Below are 17746 nucleotides of genomic sequence, written 5' to 3'. Positions count from 1 at the left end.
TCTAAAAAACATAGCGAAAATCAAAGGTTTACTGTCTAAATCAGACTTGGAGAAACTTATCCATGCGTTTGTCTCCAGTAGATTAGATACTGTAATGTTCTGCTCACTGGTCTCTCCAAACGAGCTGTGAGACGCTGCAGAACATCCAGAACATCCAGAACATCCAGAACATCCAGAACATCCAGAACATCCAGAACATCCAGAACGCTGCAGCTCGGGTCCTGACTCGAACTAGGAAGTACGAGCACATAAGTCCTGTGCTCAGGTCTCTGCACTGGCTCCTGTGGCTCAGAGACTTTAAAGCGTCTCTGTTTGTACAAGTGTCTCCATGTCCGAGCACCAAAGTCCATCTGTGACATGTTAGTGTCATATGAACATCTCACACTCTGAGGAGCTCAGGGACCAACTCCTGCTGGTGCCCAGAGTCACGACTAAACAAGGGGAGTCAGAGTTTCAGGTTCATGCAGCTAAAACCTGGAACAGTCTGAACATGTGAGACAGACTCTTCTGTGACGCTGTTTAAATCCAGACTCAAAACATTTCTGTTTAACTGTGCATATAACTGAAAGGTTTTCATTCCGCACTCTTCTCTCCAATGTATGTCTCTCTTTTTTAATTTTAATCTTCATGATTATTTATGTTTTGATTTGTTTTTATTATGATTTTAATGTATTTCTTATTCTGTAAAGCACTTTGAATTTCTTTGTGTACGAATTGTGCTGTACAAATAAACTTGCCTTGCCTAATCAAATCTTTTTTTCCAGGCTCTGGTTTGGACGACATCATGACGCCTGAAGAGAAACAGAAACTCTACACGGCCATCGGGTACAGCGGCAGCTCCCACAACCTGACTCTGCCCAAAGAGGTACGCCCCCTACAGGCCTGTGTTAGGGTTAAGGCCTATTCATGCTTCATAAGAACATAAAACTTTTTTTCTTGTTCTTGTTCATGAATTTCTTGCCATTTGGCGTCTTTGTAGTTACTGAGCGTCGAGTTGTACAGATGTTTGTATTTTCTCACCATTTACGCCAGCTGTGACTTTTTTCTTGTTCCGCATTAGTGAGGAAAAAGAAAACTCACCAAAATAAATAACCAGTCAGAGCGAAGATGATGGACAGTGTGGCCGAACTGTCGAATAAAGTTCTGCTCAGCTGTGGTTTCAAGAACAAGCCGCAAGAGTTTTGTTTGGCCAGGCCTGGGTGCAAAAAAAAGTTCTTTTATGTTCTTATTAAGTATGAATAGGCCTTTAGTCCACAGCCATTTTACATAAATATACAAAAGCATGTAAATACACAACAGATGCGATGTGCAGCAGTAGTTTGATTAACTTAAAGCATGATTATTATGATGTGATAGTCCTCTGAAGGGAAGTGAAACTATTTAAACATTTTAATATTTTAATATGTTAAGGTAACATGGTGATCTAAATATATTATTACCTCCGCCAAGGAGGTTATGTTTTTGCCGGCGTTTGTTTGTTTGTTTGTCTGTTAGCAACATAACTCAAAAAGTTATGGACCGATTTTGATGAAATTTTCAGGATTTGTTGGAAATGTGAAAAGGAAGAACTGATTTCATTTTGGGGGTGATCTGGAAGAAATCCTGGATTCTGGATCACTTTGAAATTTTAGTTAACATTGTGGTAAATGGGGCCAAAAATTTTGTTTCTCAATATCTCGGTTAATTATTGACCAAACCCCATGAAATTTGACTCAGGGATGGACAATGGGATCCTCTTTCATATTCCAAAGGCTGATCCGGATCTGATCCAGAAGACTGATTTTATCGCAATTTATATAAAAAATGGGGGTAGTCCTTGGCGGAGGTCTGCGCTCTCTGACTGCTTTTCTAGTTATTGTTAATAATTACCGTATTTTCCGCACTATTAGGCACTCTGGATTATAAAACGCACTGTCATTAAATGGTCTATTTTTGAACTTTTTTCACAAATAAACCACACCGGACTTTAAAGGAAACACAACAGTGTGATGGGTGAGTGGTTTTGTTTGTTTGTTCGTTCACAGTGACTCTGGGCTTTGTTCAGTTGTGGCGTGTAGGGAGGGTGTGTCTGGGACCAACGGATTGTCGGCGTGTTCGCAGTGACTCAGTTGTTCAGTCGTGTCTAGAAGTGGCACATTGCACTCGCTTTTTCGGTTCGTTCCTCCGTTCCGTTCCTCGTCGGTGTGGAGTGATGAGTGTGTCTGTGGGTGTTTTTCGCCGTGCGGTCGCTGTCTGCTCCGTGTGTGTTTGCGTGTTCTGCGGGTGGTGCGGCTTTGTAGTTTACTGAGGTCGTACTGGGACACCCGAGTGGATTCGTGTATGGGACGATCGTTTTTTGATGCGGTTAGAGGCTTAAGAGCGCGTCTAATAGCCCGGAAAATACGATAAGTGAAATCCGCCCTCTTTAATGACCCGTCCCTTTGTCTCTTTGTTGGTCTGCAGTACGTGGCTGTGGTGGTGCAGTTCCAGCTGCTCCGGACCTCAGTGACCATCAGAGAAAAACCTGAAGTTCCTGAAATCCTCAAAGTTCAGATCATCGACCTGAGCACCAAGATCTCCCAGAGACCAGGAGCCCAGGCCGTCAGGTGAGACACAAACACAAACTCACGCCTCATTTACACCAACTCCATCAAGACCCGTGACAAAACAGCAGGTTTTACATCTCCTCGACATTTTCATACATACTTAAGATTTATCGCATAAAATAAAGCCTTGGGATGTTTACAAAAGCACACACATTTCTACCAGCGCTGGGCTTTAGTTTATACTTTCACTTCAAGGCGAGACTGTCGAGCACTTGTTGAACGCTGAGGGGAGAAAGCACGGTGGTTTATGGATTTACAAAGAAGACGACTGAATACAGGAACAGAGGAGGAGAGGCCAGAGGAGTAGAAGAGAGAGAGTTGAAGGAGAGTTGGTGTAAATGAAGTGTTACAAATGATAAATATTGTTTGTTTTAGAAATATTATGAAGTTGTGTTAATGTAGTGTCCTTTTGTTGTAATGTTTTTATTATAAATACTAATTTTGTTGTGTACCACTGGAGTGGACCCCAAAAACAGACTCAGAACGAGGGCAAAAATGCAAAAAAGAAACAAAGGTTTATTGACGAGGCAGGATAGGCAGTGGAGGAGCGAGGAGCCAGGAGCTGGAATGCCGGAGTCTTCCACAGCGGGAACTAGGAAATACAAAAATGCAGGTAAGTAACAGGAAGCGACGTAGAAACAAAAACTGAGCCGACTGGTAGAATCACCATCAGGTAGACGAAACAATCTGGCAGAGTCTGGCTGGAGAGCTGGGCCTTTGTAGCAGGCTTGATTGCAGATGGAGAGCAGGTGCTCCCAGCAGACTCCGCCCACATCCACACAAGGAAGACTCAGGACAGGCAGGGGCGTGACAAATTTACCCTTTGTAGGAGTCTAAAGATGATTTTATTTTGGGCCTCTGACACCATGGAGATGTTATTGCTTTGCCTGTAATATTCCAGAGTTATTATTACTTATATAATATTATTATATATTATTACCATATACGTGCAGCATTTTGAAGCCCAACTTTGTGCACTAATAAATGAACAATCGTTTGTTTTATAGGCATCTAAATAGGATTACTTTTTTAGTTACACAATGCATTTATTCAGCATTTCTCTCTCAAAAAAACACTTTGTTATTGATAATTTACACAAAACTTTCGAAAATAATAAATACAGGCTACAACAAGAATTTAGAATTGATTTATTTGGTGGATAAGCCCCTTGAGATGTCTTGCCATCTCGTTTTCGAGGGGGTCCTCACAACAACAAAAGACTATCTTGGAGCAGTTTTGCAATGTGTAAAACATAAAATGAATAAAATGCACTGTGAACATGAAATAAGGCACAGAAAAACATGAATGTATCCAAAATAACCTATATATCCAGCTGTTCTCTTTATTTAAAAAATTAAATACTTATTCATATATTTTTTTTTAAATCCCAAAATACACTTTGTTAAGTTTAAATCGTTAAATTCTTTCAACTTGATTATATGAGTTTGGAGATCGTTTGACGCACCAGAGGAAAAAGTTTGGAGACTCCTGATTTAAAACTTGCTTTGGTTCTTTGGTGAGTGGAGTTGCGTCTCCACCACAGTCTTGTGACGTCACCTGTTTGTCTCTTTGGAAATTGATCAGTTCAGTGCAGTGTTGGGAAGGTGACTTTTAAAATGTAATCCCCTACAGATTACAGATTACATACACCAAAATGTAGTTTGTAACATAATCCATTAAATTACTTAAAGTGAGTAACATAATCTGAATACTTTGGATTACTTGATTTACTGTAGAGAAGCAAAGACGAGGAAATCTTCACATAAGATGTTTTATCTGATAAAAAACAATGAAAAGTTCAGACTTTACTTAACCAAATTAAAAATATTATTGATAGAAGAGGAGGAGACACAGCATGGTTTAGTCCTGTTAAATCCTGTTTTAATCCTGGTTTAGACCTGGTTTAGACCTGGTTTTAGACCTGTTTTAGACCTGGTTTAGATTTAGTTTAAAACTGGTTTTAGTCCTGGTTTAGTCCTGGTTTAGACCTGGTTTAGACCTGGTTTTAGTCCTGGTTTAGATCTAGTTTAGACGGGGGGGGGGGGATATATCCCAAAATGTAAAAACAGGAAAATACCGCTGTGTAATCCACTTATTTCAACAAAGTAACTGTAATCTAATTACCACTCACTGAAACAGTAACTGTAACAGAATACATTTACTCATAATTTGTACTCTGATTACGTAACTCCGGTACATGTAATCTGTTACTCCCCAACACTGGTTCCGTGCCATAGTTTAAGAAAATACTGTGGAACATTCCAGGCCAAGCAGTAACATCTCATTGCTGACACCTTTAAAAACGTTCTTCTCCTGTTCGTTTTCAGGCTGGAGGCGACTCTTCAGCACTGGTATGTGACGGGTTTACAGCAGCAGGGGGCAGTACCGTCGCTCATCACGTCTATGGGCGACTCCAGCTCGTCTCTGCTCAACGTGGTGTTTGAGATGAACCCGGAGGAGAGCGCGGCCGACCAGCTGCTCCGGGTTCACTCGCAGCCCGTGGAGATCATATACGACGCGGTGAGATTTGGGAAACTACACCTTTTAATTTACTTTTATACGTAATAAACCAGCTTTGCTTATTTAAGATAAGATAAAACTTTATTAAACGGAAATTTGCTTTAGATATCTGGAGCTGACACCATTTATTTGTAAGTTAATGTCAACACTGTGGGACCAAAACACTTAATACCAGAAGGTTTAATATGTCCTCTTTAAAGCTTCTATATTACACAGAATTTACTCTGATGAGCTTTATGAGCTTATGTGACCTTCTCAAAAACATGAGCAGAGTTTTGTTTTGTTTCATTCGCACGTGCTTGAGTAACCTTTTACACGGTTCCCATAGTCATGGAAATCCTGGAAAAGTCATGGAAATTGAAAATGTCTTTTTCCCAGGCCTGCAAAAGTCCTGAAATCTCTTTCACACAACTACTCTATTTTTTGGACTATAAGTCGCTCCGGAGTGTAAGTCGCACCGGCCAAAAAATGCAAAATGAAGAAGAAAAAAACATATATAAGTCGCAGTTTTTGGGGGAAATTTGTTTGATAAAATCAGAGACCAGGAACCGGCATTTCCTGTTGAAAGTCAAATTATAGTAAAAACAATAGAAGAGAGAACAACAGACTGTTAACTTCACATATGAACAGTTCTTCAGATAAACTATAACATAAACAACAGAACAGAACAAGTTTAACAAACTCTCCATCTCACTCCAAATCACTAAATCCATTCAATTCTTCATCCTCGGTGTCACTTCTGAACTTCTCCGGAGGTAAACAGAGCGTCGCTTCCTCTTCTGTGTCGCTGTCGTCAGACTCAGCATCAGTTCCATCCATCCATCCATCCATCCATTTTCGTCCGCTTATCCGGGGCCGGGTCGCGGGGGGAGCAGCCTAAGCAGGGACTCCCAGACTTCCTTCACCCCAGACACGTCCTCCAGCTCCTCCGGGGGGACCCCGAGGCGTTCCCAGGCCAGCCGAGAGACATAGTCCCTCCAGCGTGTCCTGGGTCCTCCCGGCGGGACATGCCCGGAACACCTCCCGAGGGAGGCGCCCAGGAGGCATCCGGAACAGATGCCCAAGCCTCAACTGGCTCCTCTCAACGTGGAGGAGCAGCGGCTCTACTCCGAGCTCCTCCCGTGTGACTGAGCTCCTCACCCTGTCTCTAAGGGAGCGCCCAGCCACCCTGCGGAGGAAACTCATTTCAAGCGCTTGTATCCGCGATCTCGTCCTTTCGGTCACTACCCAGAGCTCATGACCATAGGTGAGAGTAGGAACGAAGACTGACCGGTAAATCGAGAGCTTCGCCTTTCGCCTCAGCTCCTCTTCACCACAACGGTCCGATACAGCGACCGCATCACTGCCGAAGCTGCACCGATCCGCCTGTCAATCTCACGTTCCGTCCTTCCCTCACTCGTGAACAAGACCCTGAGATACTTGAACTCCTCCACTTGAGCATCAGATCCAGTTAGAATTATTCGGGTCTTTCTGAATCCCGACAGGATGGTTTCGGTGTCGCTGAAGTCCAGACTTTGTCCATCCATCCAGTGACTTCAGGAAAGTTTCATGGTGCATCCTCCCGGTTCCTGTAAAGCTGTGTTCTCCGTCCCCGCTTTTCCACCAGTCCCTCACAAGTTTCTCGCTCACTCCAAACTTTCTTTCTGCTGCTCGATTACCGTTTTTCGGCTGAATATTTCACGACTTGCAGCAGGACAGAGGCTCTTTCTGCAGGAGACATGCGCAGTAGAACTCGAAGTGACAGTGGTGCAGGAGGAACAGGAGCAGCAGATACTCACACACAAGACTAGAGCCTCTCCACGCTTCAGTGCAACATTTTAATATATAAGTCGTACTGTAGTATAAGTCAGAGGAAACACCCGAACAATGAAAAAACTGTGATTTATAGTCTGAAAAATACGGTATCTCTTTCAAACAACTACAGTGTTCTGTTAAGTTCTCATGAGGCTATTATGATTATTTCTGAACGTCTGCGCCTTTTGTTTAGACAATAAATGCACTAACAGGATTTTGAAAGTTTAAAAACTATAATCACAAACCATAAGGTGAGTGGAAAGAGTTCACATTTCATATTTACCCCTAAAAGTCTGATCAGTTCTACACATGCAGGTGCTGTAAAGTCATGGAAAATTCACTTTAGGTCATGAAAAAGTCATGGAAAAGTTTTGAAATTTTGTCAGTGAAAAACGAGTGGGAACTCTGCATTTATTATTAGTCTGTTAGCTCTAGTTTTCACGTTAACAGCTCCTTTTACCTTTAGTTGTTTAGAGATCGGCAATTCCAGGGCTGAAGTGATCCAAATTGTGAAGTGAAGTGAAGCTGCGTGGACTTTAAAAACACAGTGGAGCACTTTCTGTATTACCACATGACATCACAAGGTTTAATAGAGTGTTTTCGGTTTGAGAGAAGAACTCTAAAGCCTAAATCTGCAGGGTTTGGTTGTTAAACATGTGTGAATGAAACAAAACACAACTCCAGGTCTGTTTGTGACGAGGAAACGACAATATAGATCAGAAAATAGAAAAAATAAAGATACTGTACTTTAAGATACTGTTTTTTTTATACTGTTTATATTTCTTGTCCTACAGCTCACAGTGAACAGTATGGTGGACTTCTTTAAGACTGGAAAAGGCGTGGATCTGGAGGTGCTGACTTCTGCCACTTTGTCCAAACTGGAGGAAATCAAAGAGAAAACTGCATCAGGTTTGTCGAATCTTTGGGAAAATGTGGGTTTGCAAAAGTGACTAAAACCAGAAGTGGATGAAGTATACAGTGTTGTTACTTTAAAGCTGCTCTGTGTAACTTTTTGGTTGGGAGTCCATCACCTGCTTGTCTCCATGGAGATGCCATTGCTCTGCCTGAAATATTCCACAGTGTGACTCTACTTTACATTTATTCAATTACAGGTGGTTTTAAAGCTCAAAAATACCCAGAAAAACAAACATTCTGACTGTGAGCGGGGTCGCCTCTCCACTGATCTGACCTGTAACTTGGTCCGGTTTAGTCTCCATGAAGATAGAAAGGTTTAATGCCAAACTGTGGAACATTCCAGACAAAACAACAACACCTAAAAGTAAAAGTACAGATGCAAGGACAAGAAGTTACTCAAGTAAAAAGTAAAAGGATCACATGAAAAAATCTACTTAAGTAAAAGTGTTAAAGCATCTGTTTAAAATGTACTTTAAGATTAGAAAGTAAAAGTATTTTCAAGAGATTTTTAGAACAATTTAAAGACAAAATGTGGTGATTTTGATACAAGAATTTGGCTGGAATTTGGAATTTGACTTCTTATTTTTGACACTTCTAGCAGTTTTTATGTATTGTGCTGCTCAAAGTTGGGACAAAAACTCAAATAAAATGTACTAAAAAAAGAAAACCAGGTCTTAAACCATTAAAAAGTACTTTTTACTTTTCAGTCCAGATCTAAAATGTAGTGGACGAGAAAATACAGACCTGCCTCAAATGCAATGCAGTAAAAGTACAAAGTATCTACTGTAAAATGTATTTGAATAAGGTACAGATACCTACAATTTTTACTTAAATATTGTACTTTTACCTTTGTACTTTGTTACCGTCCACTGAATAAAACTGAAAAGTATAGAATTAAAGTATAGAAACTAGATACTCATTTGAAATAGGTACCAATACTTAAAAATGGTACACAAAAATGCATAAAAATGGTACAAAATTAGACTTTTCCTGAGTAATTTTAGCATAGTCTGGATCTGTATCAATGCTAGAGAAAAAACACATAATGTAAAAACAATATTAAAGAAAAAAATATATATATTTTGTGTTGAAAATTACATTCTGTTGTCTAAAAAAGTGATTTTATTCTAATTGTAGAATTGAAAAATATGTATAATGTATGAAGCCTTTTCCTTAGTTTAAAAATTCAGTTCAAAATTGAAAAAACATAAGGTTCAGATAGAAATATTTATTTATTTTACAACTTTACGGTAATTATTATTGTTGTTTTTCTCTCTTGTAGGTTTATCTCACATCATTGAGACCAGGAAAGTTTTGGATTTGAAGATCGATCTGAAACCTTCATATTTACTGCTGCCAAAATCAGGTTTCTACAGCAAAACATCAGACCTCATCATCGTGGACTTTGGAAGCTTAAAGGTTTGTGTCCAGGAATTCTATAAGATGACGCAGATTTGGTCATTGTGTTCTGTTTTTGTGTCCTTGGGCAAAACACTTCACCCACCTTCCCTGTTTGTGTACAGTGTTGGGAAGTTTCCTTTTAAAATGTAATCCCCTACAGATTACAGATTACACACCCCAAAATGTAGTTTGTAACAGAATCCATTAAATTACTTTTTGCTTCTCTACAGCAAATCAAGTAATCCAAAGTATTCAGATTACTTGATTTGCTGTAGAGAAGCAAAAACCAGGACATCTTCACATAAGATGTTTTGTCTGTTAAAAGTATTAAAAATATTATTGATAGAAGATGAGGAGACACGGTCCGTGCAGCATGGTTTAGTCCTGTTCAATCCTGTTTGAAACATGGTTTAGTCCTGGTTTAGATCTGGTTTTAGTCCTGGTTTAGACCTGGTTTAGACCTGGTTTTAGTCCTGGTTTAGGCCTAGTTTAGACCTGCTTTAGACCTGGTTTGGACCTGGTTGTGACCTGGTTTTAGTTCTGGTTTATTCCTGGTTTATTCCTGGTTTAGTCCTGCTTTAGTCCTGCTTTAGTCCTGCTTTAGTCTGGTTTAGTCCTGGTTTAGACCTAGTTTAGACCTGCTTTTAAACCTGGTTTAGACCTGGTTTAGTTTCCGGAAATGAGTGGAATTACCAAACAAACAAAAAATTCATTAATAAAAAAAATGAAAGGGGAATAGCCCAAAATGTGAAAACAGGAAAATACGACCATGTAATCCATTTATTTTAACAAAGTAACTGTAATCCAATTACCACTCACTGAAACAGTAACTGTAACTGAATACAGTTACTCATAAATTGTACTCTGATGATGTAACTCTGGTACATGTAATCTGTTACTCCCCAACACTGACTGTGTATGAAGATGGTGTAGAGTCAGTCTCAGAGAATCCATGTGAGGAGCGCAGAAAACTATTCACTTTTGTTGTTATTTTAAAGATGCACTGTGAAGTAACTTTTCTGGAGAGGGTCTGTCATCTCCTGTCACCATGGTGATGTTATTATTTTGCCTGGAATGTCCCACAATGTTGCATTAAACTAATATATCCTGCACTGATTCAATTAAAGGTGTTTTTATTGCTCAAAAATGCCTTAAAAAGATGTATACTCATGCTGAGCTGACTTTAACTCATCCTGGTTGTGTCTCCTGCTTTTATAATTAGCACTAGATATGTTTAATGCCATACTGTGGAACATTTCAGGCAAAGCAGTAACAGTAACTTTAAAATACCAACTATAGTGAATAGTTTTATCGTCTCCACACATGGATTCCCTGAGACAGAGCCAAATTGTAAAGTGTTTATAAAAGTCCAGTGCTTTATTATTCTTGGACAACAGAAGCTTTTTAGTTTTACAACAGGCCTCACTCATTAACTCGTCTTTTTGGTTCTTTGCAGTTGAACAGTGTGGAGCAGAGCGTCCTTAGCCCCGCCCCCTCCTCGTCTCTGGAGGAGATCATGGACCGAGCCTACGAGAGGTTCAGCGTCCAACTCAGGAAAGTCCAAGTGCTCTACAGCAAGTCCGGTCAGTCTTTAACTTTAATATTTACTTTAGGTTCAGTCGTGTTTTGCTCAGAACCAGACCTGGTTATTTATACATTCATACACCAGAGTTTATTATTACCATTTATGTTTTTGTTCTGTGTTATTTATATTGTTATCGTGATATGTAGGGGTGTGCTGAAATATCGATATATCGATATATCATATATTTTAATGTGATGTTACAGTATCAATATTGTGCTTGTTCAGTGAAAAGAAACTTGTTTTTGCCACACATTTGACATTTTCACAGTTTTAATGATTCAAATGGTCGTATTTCAGATTCACATTGCACAAGAAGTGGTTTAACAAAGACTTTTTGAATGACAGCCATGATTTAGCTTTTATTCTTTATTGAACCGTATCAAATCGATCTGACATATATTGTATTGAATCAAAAGCTCACTGTATTGAGATATGTATGATATCGGCAAGTCGCACCGGACTATAAGTTACACTTTCTGGCGGAAATTTATTTTATAAAATCAGAGACCAGGAACCGACATTTCATCATAAAAGTCAAGTTGTAGTAAAAACAACAGAAGAGAGAACAACAGGCTGTTAACGTCACATATGAACAGTTCTTCAGATAAACTATAACATAAACAACAGAACAAAACAAGTTTAACAAACTCTCCATCTCACTCCAAATCACTAAATCCATTCAATTCTTCATCCTCGGTGTCACTTCTGATCAACTTGGCCTCGACGTCTGCAGGTAAACAGAGCGCCGCTTCCTCTTCTGTGTCGCTGTCGTCAGACTCAGCATCAGTTCCAGTTAGAATTATTCGGGCCTTTCTGAATCCCGACAGGATGGTTTTGGTGTCACTGAAGTCCAGGCTTTGTCCATCCATCCAGTGACTTCAGGAAAGTTTCATGGTGCCCAGTTACCTTGAAGCTGTGTTCTCCATCCCAGATTTTCCCCAGTCCCTCACAAATTTCTCGCTCACTCCAAACTTTCTTTCTGCTATTCAATTACCGTTTTTGGCTGAATATTTCACTTCTTGCAGCAGGACAGAGCCTTTTTCTGCAAGAGACATGCGCAGTAAAGGGTGAAGTGACAGTGATACAGGAAAAACAGGAGCAGCAGATACTGACCCACAAGTCTAGAGCCCCCTCTGTCGGCTGTCAGTGTAAAAAAAATGTATATATAAGTCGCAGGAAACACCCAAACCATGAAAAAAAGTGCGGCTTATAGTTTGAAAAATACGGCATGTCCAAGTAATTTCCCTTGTGGATCTAAGTCTAAAATCAGAGCCTATTATGGTTCTCATTGATTTATTTGCAGCTGGATTCTTCCCTCATATTTAACTTCATTAGCTTTTATTTGACTACATAAATATAATAATTTTTTTCTTACAAAAATACGAGTCCAGTGAAAGCTTGTACTGATATTTTTTCCTTTCCTGTGTGTCAGGAGATGCGTGGAGAGCGGCGCGTCAGCAGAGCTCCTCCGTGCAGCACGTCCTTCGGCCCATGGACTTTAATCTGCAGCTGGCCAAGAGCATGGTGGACAACGACGCCCGCATGCCCAAGTACACTCAAAACACTCAGGAGTTCAACCTTTAATTCAACACGTGGCTTATATTTAAACATTTAACCTTGTATTTCAGGTTCAAAGTCTCAGGAGAGCTTCCTCTGCTTCATGTGAAGATCTCAGACCAAAAGATCCAGAGTCTGTTTGAGCTCGTGGACAACATCCCCCTGCCAAACATGGGCTCTGCTCCCTCCACGCCCACAGACAAGGTAAACATCTGTCACTAAGGATGTAACAATAACAGAAATATCATGATATCGTATCGTCAAAGTTCTCACAAAAATATCGTGAACCGTCACAATATATCGAATTACAAGTCTCTTTGCTTAAATGAAGAGTTATGGTGCAGCAACAGCTAAAAAAAGACAGAAAACTACATAGACCATGATCCTTTGCTCCATTTCAGTGCAGACGACAAGAAGAAATAACAGTTCTAACACTTTTAAGTCTTAATTTTTTGGATTAAGTCTTGTCAGGCATTTTAAGAGGAAAAAGTAACATAATTCAGTTTTGTTTGTAGCCTCCACAAAATATCGTAATAAATATCGTACCGTGAGATGTATATCGTGAAAATATCGTACTGAGAGATTTGGATATCGTTACATCCCTAATCATGAGCTTTCCCTCAATATTGCAATAAATATCGTACCGTGAGATTCATACCGTGATGATATCGTATCGTGAGATTTGGATATCTTTACTGTTATATATTTAACTAAACAAATAGGAAAACACTCATTTAAATATAAAGCTCCTTCTGATCGGAACAATCTTCCTTCATCGATTCGTGCATTAACTTCTGTCCCTTCATTTAAAAATGTTCTGGTTCAATATTTACAGAACCCATGTCATTGTTTTTGATCATTTGTTGAATTTTCATTGTTCATGTTGTTGTGATTATCTTTGAACTGTTCTTTGTTTTAGTTTTTTTTTTCTCAAACTTGTTTAATTATGTGTCAAACAGTCAAGTGTGAGTGAGTTTGTGTTCGTGGTTGTGTTGATTTTGTTGTTTTTATGCTTATTTGAAGTTATGTCTCCTACTGTGCTCTGTCTTTTGTTGTTGTATTTATGAGGAGCCCCTTGAAAACGAGATGGCGAGACATCTCAAGGGGCTTATCCTCCAAATAAATAACTTCAAATTCAAATACATTTAATCTAATATACACTTAATAATGTCAGGTTTGAATTAAACAGAATGAAACTTTTTTTTTTTTTTTTTTTTTACCAGGTCCTGTCCTTGGTTGAGTCCAGACCCAGAGCTTTGAATCTTCAGAGTGCCATTCTCCCAAACATAGAAACAGGTTGGTCTTATACTAGTTTCACAATTTTTATATTTGTATAACATTTAAAGTACAGGATTTTTCAACACTGGGTGAATTTATTTAACCATTCTGGCCTAAAAAGAAAATTGTGAGCTATTTAGGAGACAAAGTAGACTCAGTGGTGTAAAAAGAATGTGATTAATGGCAATAAACAAACAAAAAAACAAACGACTGCCCAGTGTTCGCTGTAACGGTGCCGTTTCATCAAAAACACCTTGAGTGTGTTTCATTCTTTATTATGAGGACTTTTGTATTTAGCCTTATTTACGCCGTTTCTCTCCTCTGTGTTTTTGTGACAGACTCAGAGGAGGACGTCAGTGAGAAATCTCAAGACGAGGATCATCAGCACGTCCCGGAGGAGCTCACAGAAGTGCAGTTCAAGTTCGAAGTCAAAGAGGTTTGTGTTTTTCATTAAATTCAATCAAAATCGACTCTTGTGAGCTTTAAGTCCTGTTATAATGTTGTTACCTCCTCAAAAACAGACCTGGATTTGTGTCTACCTTTGATTAGGAAACAACATCGGAACATAGATCAGAAAATAGCGTAATAAAGGCCTTTTAATCAAGTGTTTTTATAACATTTTGTCAATAAAACCTCACACTGTATACATGTATATTTGTCGTGTTCTTCAGGTGTTACTGGAGCTGACGCAGCAGGTGGACCAGGAGAGGCCGGTGCTGTTACTGAGCGTGTGTCAGCTCGGAGCAGAGGGACGAAAACGCAGCTACGACCTCAGCGCCACCGCGTATCTAAACAAGATCACGCTCGACTACTGCGACGTGCCCGGTAACTGCGGATACTGATACATGATACTCCACCGTGTTTGTAAAAGTGTGCAAATCATCCTTAGACAAACAGACAAACAGAGAAAGTGAAAAAGACTTTACTTTTGTGTTAAGTGTTAAGTTTCGTGTTCAGAATCCATTGGGTTAACGTTAGGCCAACTGAAAAAAATCTGTAATGAAAGTTATAAAGCGATAATTATTGAGAACAGATGGATCCAGATGGGCAATAATAACAGAATTTAAGAGCACGTAGTAATTATTTCTGAGCCCGGTGATTTCAGCTTCTATATTTCTTCCTTTTCCCTCATTTGTCCAGCTGGCAGAAGTCCTCTGCACCTCATGAGGTCGTCAGAGCAACACGGCTGCACTCTGCTCAAAGTGGAGTACACCAGGGTAAATACAAACTACACAAGCCTAGGTTTATATTTCTTTTTGATTTATTTTTTGTTTTGGTACATCGTCGCTGCCAAAAATCTACACATTTACACGTTCTGTTACTTTTATTTATTCTAGTCGCAATTATATATAAATATAGATATACCCTAGATAAAAACAGTCTTTTTATTATATATAACTCGCTGGTAATGCCCTACATAACCTACGGTATTGAGATTTGGGGCAATACATATAATACGAAACGAATACAAAGCCAATCTTTACCCTACAAAAAAAGGCAATAAGAGCAATCACATTATCAACTTATAACGAACCAACCAATGCATTATTTATAAACCTTCAAACGCTGAAATTTTATGATTTAGTCTTTACCTTTACACTCTTAAAATCATGTTCAAAGTAAACAACAATCTCCTGTCGAAATCGTTACAGAACATGTTCAAAATCCGAAAGAGCCGATACGAGCTCAGAGGCACGACCATGTTTATTAAAAAGAAAAAAAGAAGAACAAACATTATGAAATTTTGTATATCTGTTAAAGGGGTGGAGCTCTGGAACAACTGTACAGAAAACCTAAAATTGTGCACCACTTTCTTTCACTTCATAAAGAAGTTTAAATGTTTAACTCTGGACAGATACATGAAATATGAGACTTAGTTTGTGCTGTAGAACTTTGTTGTTCTGTTACTGATTAGCTTGTTTCTTCCTGCTGTATTTATGAAGATGAACTGATGAAGATGAACTGGTGTCAAGATGAAGCTCTGACAAAGGAATAAAGGGTAAAGGCATAATAAACTTAAGCTTCAGCCTGCACCTTTTCGGTCTGTATATGTTAAATATGACTGTTTATGAATTAATGTCAAAATATACCTGTGACCGAAATAAATAAATAAATAAAAAATAAATAATAAAATAAAAAAAATAGTCAAAAGGCAGTTACCCCATAGCCAGGCTGACATCATCTAGTGCCTCCGCTCAATTTCATTTCTTTCCAGTGACTAGATCAGGAATCAGAATACACTAGACGGTTTACAAGAAGCCCAGAAGTTGTAGACCGCACACCGGCCAATCAGCAAAGAGCTGTGAAGTCATGACGTCAAACTCTTCACGTCTGTCTGGGTCCCTTTTGTGGAACAGCACAACAGTAAACAAAGCCTCGAGATGGATGTAGACGAAGACAGACATTCTGTGTTTGCAACGATTCACGAGATCGAGGATTTTCACTCTCTGCTTTGTTTGCTGTTGTGCCGGCAATTACTTGGACACCACTGAGCTTTCCGGAGCATTACATACGTCACGACCAAATAGCAGCGATTGGTTAAATTAAAAAAACTACCCACCTACCGTCATGTGAATGAATCCTAACGCTGTGAGGTCAGACGGTTTCTGCGAAGTGAAGCCGGCTGATGAATCAGTTAGTTACCCCATGCAGTTAGTTACCCCGTGTGTCGTGAACTCATTAGTGAAAAAAGTGAGACTGAGTAATATTGGCCACGTGTTTTATGACATATAATAATAATATTAATACATCAGATTTATATACACTCAAAGACTCTTTACAGAGCATTTTTCTGTTTTTATTTAAGATACTATTGTAGTTACAGCTGCCCTGGGACAGACAGAAGAGAGGCTGCCAATCAACGCCATCAGCTCCTCCAACCAGCACCAACACTCACACAAACCACATTCATACAGGTCCTTGCCTAAGGGCACAACAGCAGTTTTTACACTAACGCACCCCTGTGGCACCTGGTTTTCTTAGTGGTCTCCTATCCAAATACTGACCAGGCCCTGTCCTGTTTAACTTCTGAGATCTGACGAGATCAGGCTGTGAAAAGCCGGTATGGCCACTTATGGGAAACATGTTTTTTATTTAAACTTTTGAAACATTTTCATTCTAGGCCGACCCCTGTGGCCCCAGCTTCCAGACTCAGTTTGCAAACACAGAACAAACTCTAAAGGTGAGTTTTTGGATGACATGTTTTCTTAACTTTTACTCCACAAATCCATATTTTTGTTGTTTTGTTTTGTTGTCCATTGTTTTGTTTTGTTCACATCTCCTCCTCTTTATTCCAGGTGGAGTTCTCGGCTCTGGACTTCCTGCTCCACACCAAAGCTCTTCTGTCCACAGTGAACTTCATGCACAGTGCCACACCCCCAAAGCTCAGGGCTTCAGCGGAGAGAGACGCCAAGAAGCAGGTGGAGAAGACAACACAGGGAAAGACTGGTGAGCACCAAAGAGAGCTGCACTGTAAACGCTGTAGAGAAATATCACCACTGACCTGTTTTTGGTTTTACACAGTGTCCAAAGGGGCCAAAGATGCAGATATCTACAGTTTTAAGCTGTTTGCGATGTTGGGCTGTTTCCATGTGGTGGTGTGTGATGACAGCAAGAGCATCGCAGACATCAGAGTCCAAGGTAAGAACAGTCTGTAGTCTGTAGTGTCTTATAACAGTCTGTAGTCTCTTTATTAAAGGCAGTTTACATTATACTCAGCTGTCAGTCTGGTCTGCCTCCCTGACACAGTGAGACGTGTTATAATGTGATGGGAGCCAGAGGGAAGCAGCAATACGCTCACGAGGAAACATTATCTTATCCTATGCCAAAATATGTTATATCTATTTAAATTTTTTTAATGAAAATTTGTACATTTAGACAAATGTAAACATGCCAGATTATAGCTTTTCTTCTGCAGAACCCCTGACATAGCCTGATTCACTTAGTAGAAACTGTCTGACCTCGCAGTGTTAGAATTCGTGCAGCGGTAGGTGGGTACTTTTTATCATTTAACCAATCGCTGCTATTTGATCATGACGTATGTAATGCGCCGCTAACAGGGCTAACTGGTTTATTAAAGGTTGTATAGAGGATTTTTTTAAGGGAAGAGAAA

At 39.6% G+C, this 17746-nt stretch overlaps 1 protein-coding gene and 1 long non-coding RNA gene across 2 annotated transcripts in view; one reads left to right on the top strand and one right to left on the bottom strand.

Moving 5' to 3' along the window:
* LOC110168199 (intermembrane lipid transfer protein VPS13C) overlaps positions 1-17746 on the top strand; it is a 183368-nt gene that overhangs the window by 54039 nt on the left and 111583 nt on the right. The window contains 15 exon segments of the mRNA XM_055154670.1: positions 765-865; positions 2443-2585; positions 4913-5105; positions 7694-7808; positions 9097-9233; positions 10672-10798; positions 12233-12350; positions 12429-12561; positions 13581-13653; positions 13974-14071; positions 14307-14460; positions 14776-14852; positions 16757-16816; positions 16932-17082; positions 17158-17274. Of these exon segments, the coding sequence (XP_055010645.1) occupies positions 765-865; positions 2443-2585; positions 4913-5105; positions 7694-7808; positions 9097-9233; positions 10672-10798; positions 12233-12350; positions 12429-12561; positions 13581-13653; positions 13974-14071; positions 14307-14460; positions 14776-14852; positions 16757-16816; positions 16932-17082; positions 17158-17274 (1797 nt within the window).
* LOC129409220 (uncharacterized) lies at positions 2992-3395 on the bottom strand. Its single transcript, XR_008632291.1, has 2 exons — positions 3253-3395; positions 2992-3177 (listed from the first exon to the last, which is right to left on the bottom strand). It is a non-coding gene; the product is annotated as an uncharacterized LOC129409220 (long non-coding RNA).

This window comes from Boleophthalmus pectinirostris, unplaced genomic scaffold (genome assembly GCF_026225935.1).
Source record: "Boleophthalmus pectinirostris isolate CB_2022bp ecotype Guang Dong unplaced genomic scaffold, ASM2622593v1 HiC_scaffold_19, whole genome shotgun sequence".
In the NCBI taxonomy this organism is placed as follows: Eukaryota; Metazoa; Chordata; class Actinopteri; order Gobiiformes; family Gobiidae; genus Boleophthalmus; species Boleophthalmus pectinirostris.
Note: the sequence above shows the minus strand (reverse complement) of the source record. Positions and strands in the feature narration are given on the sequence as shown.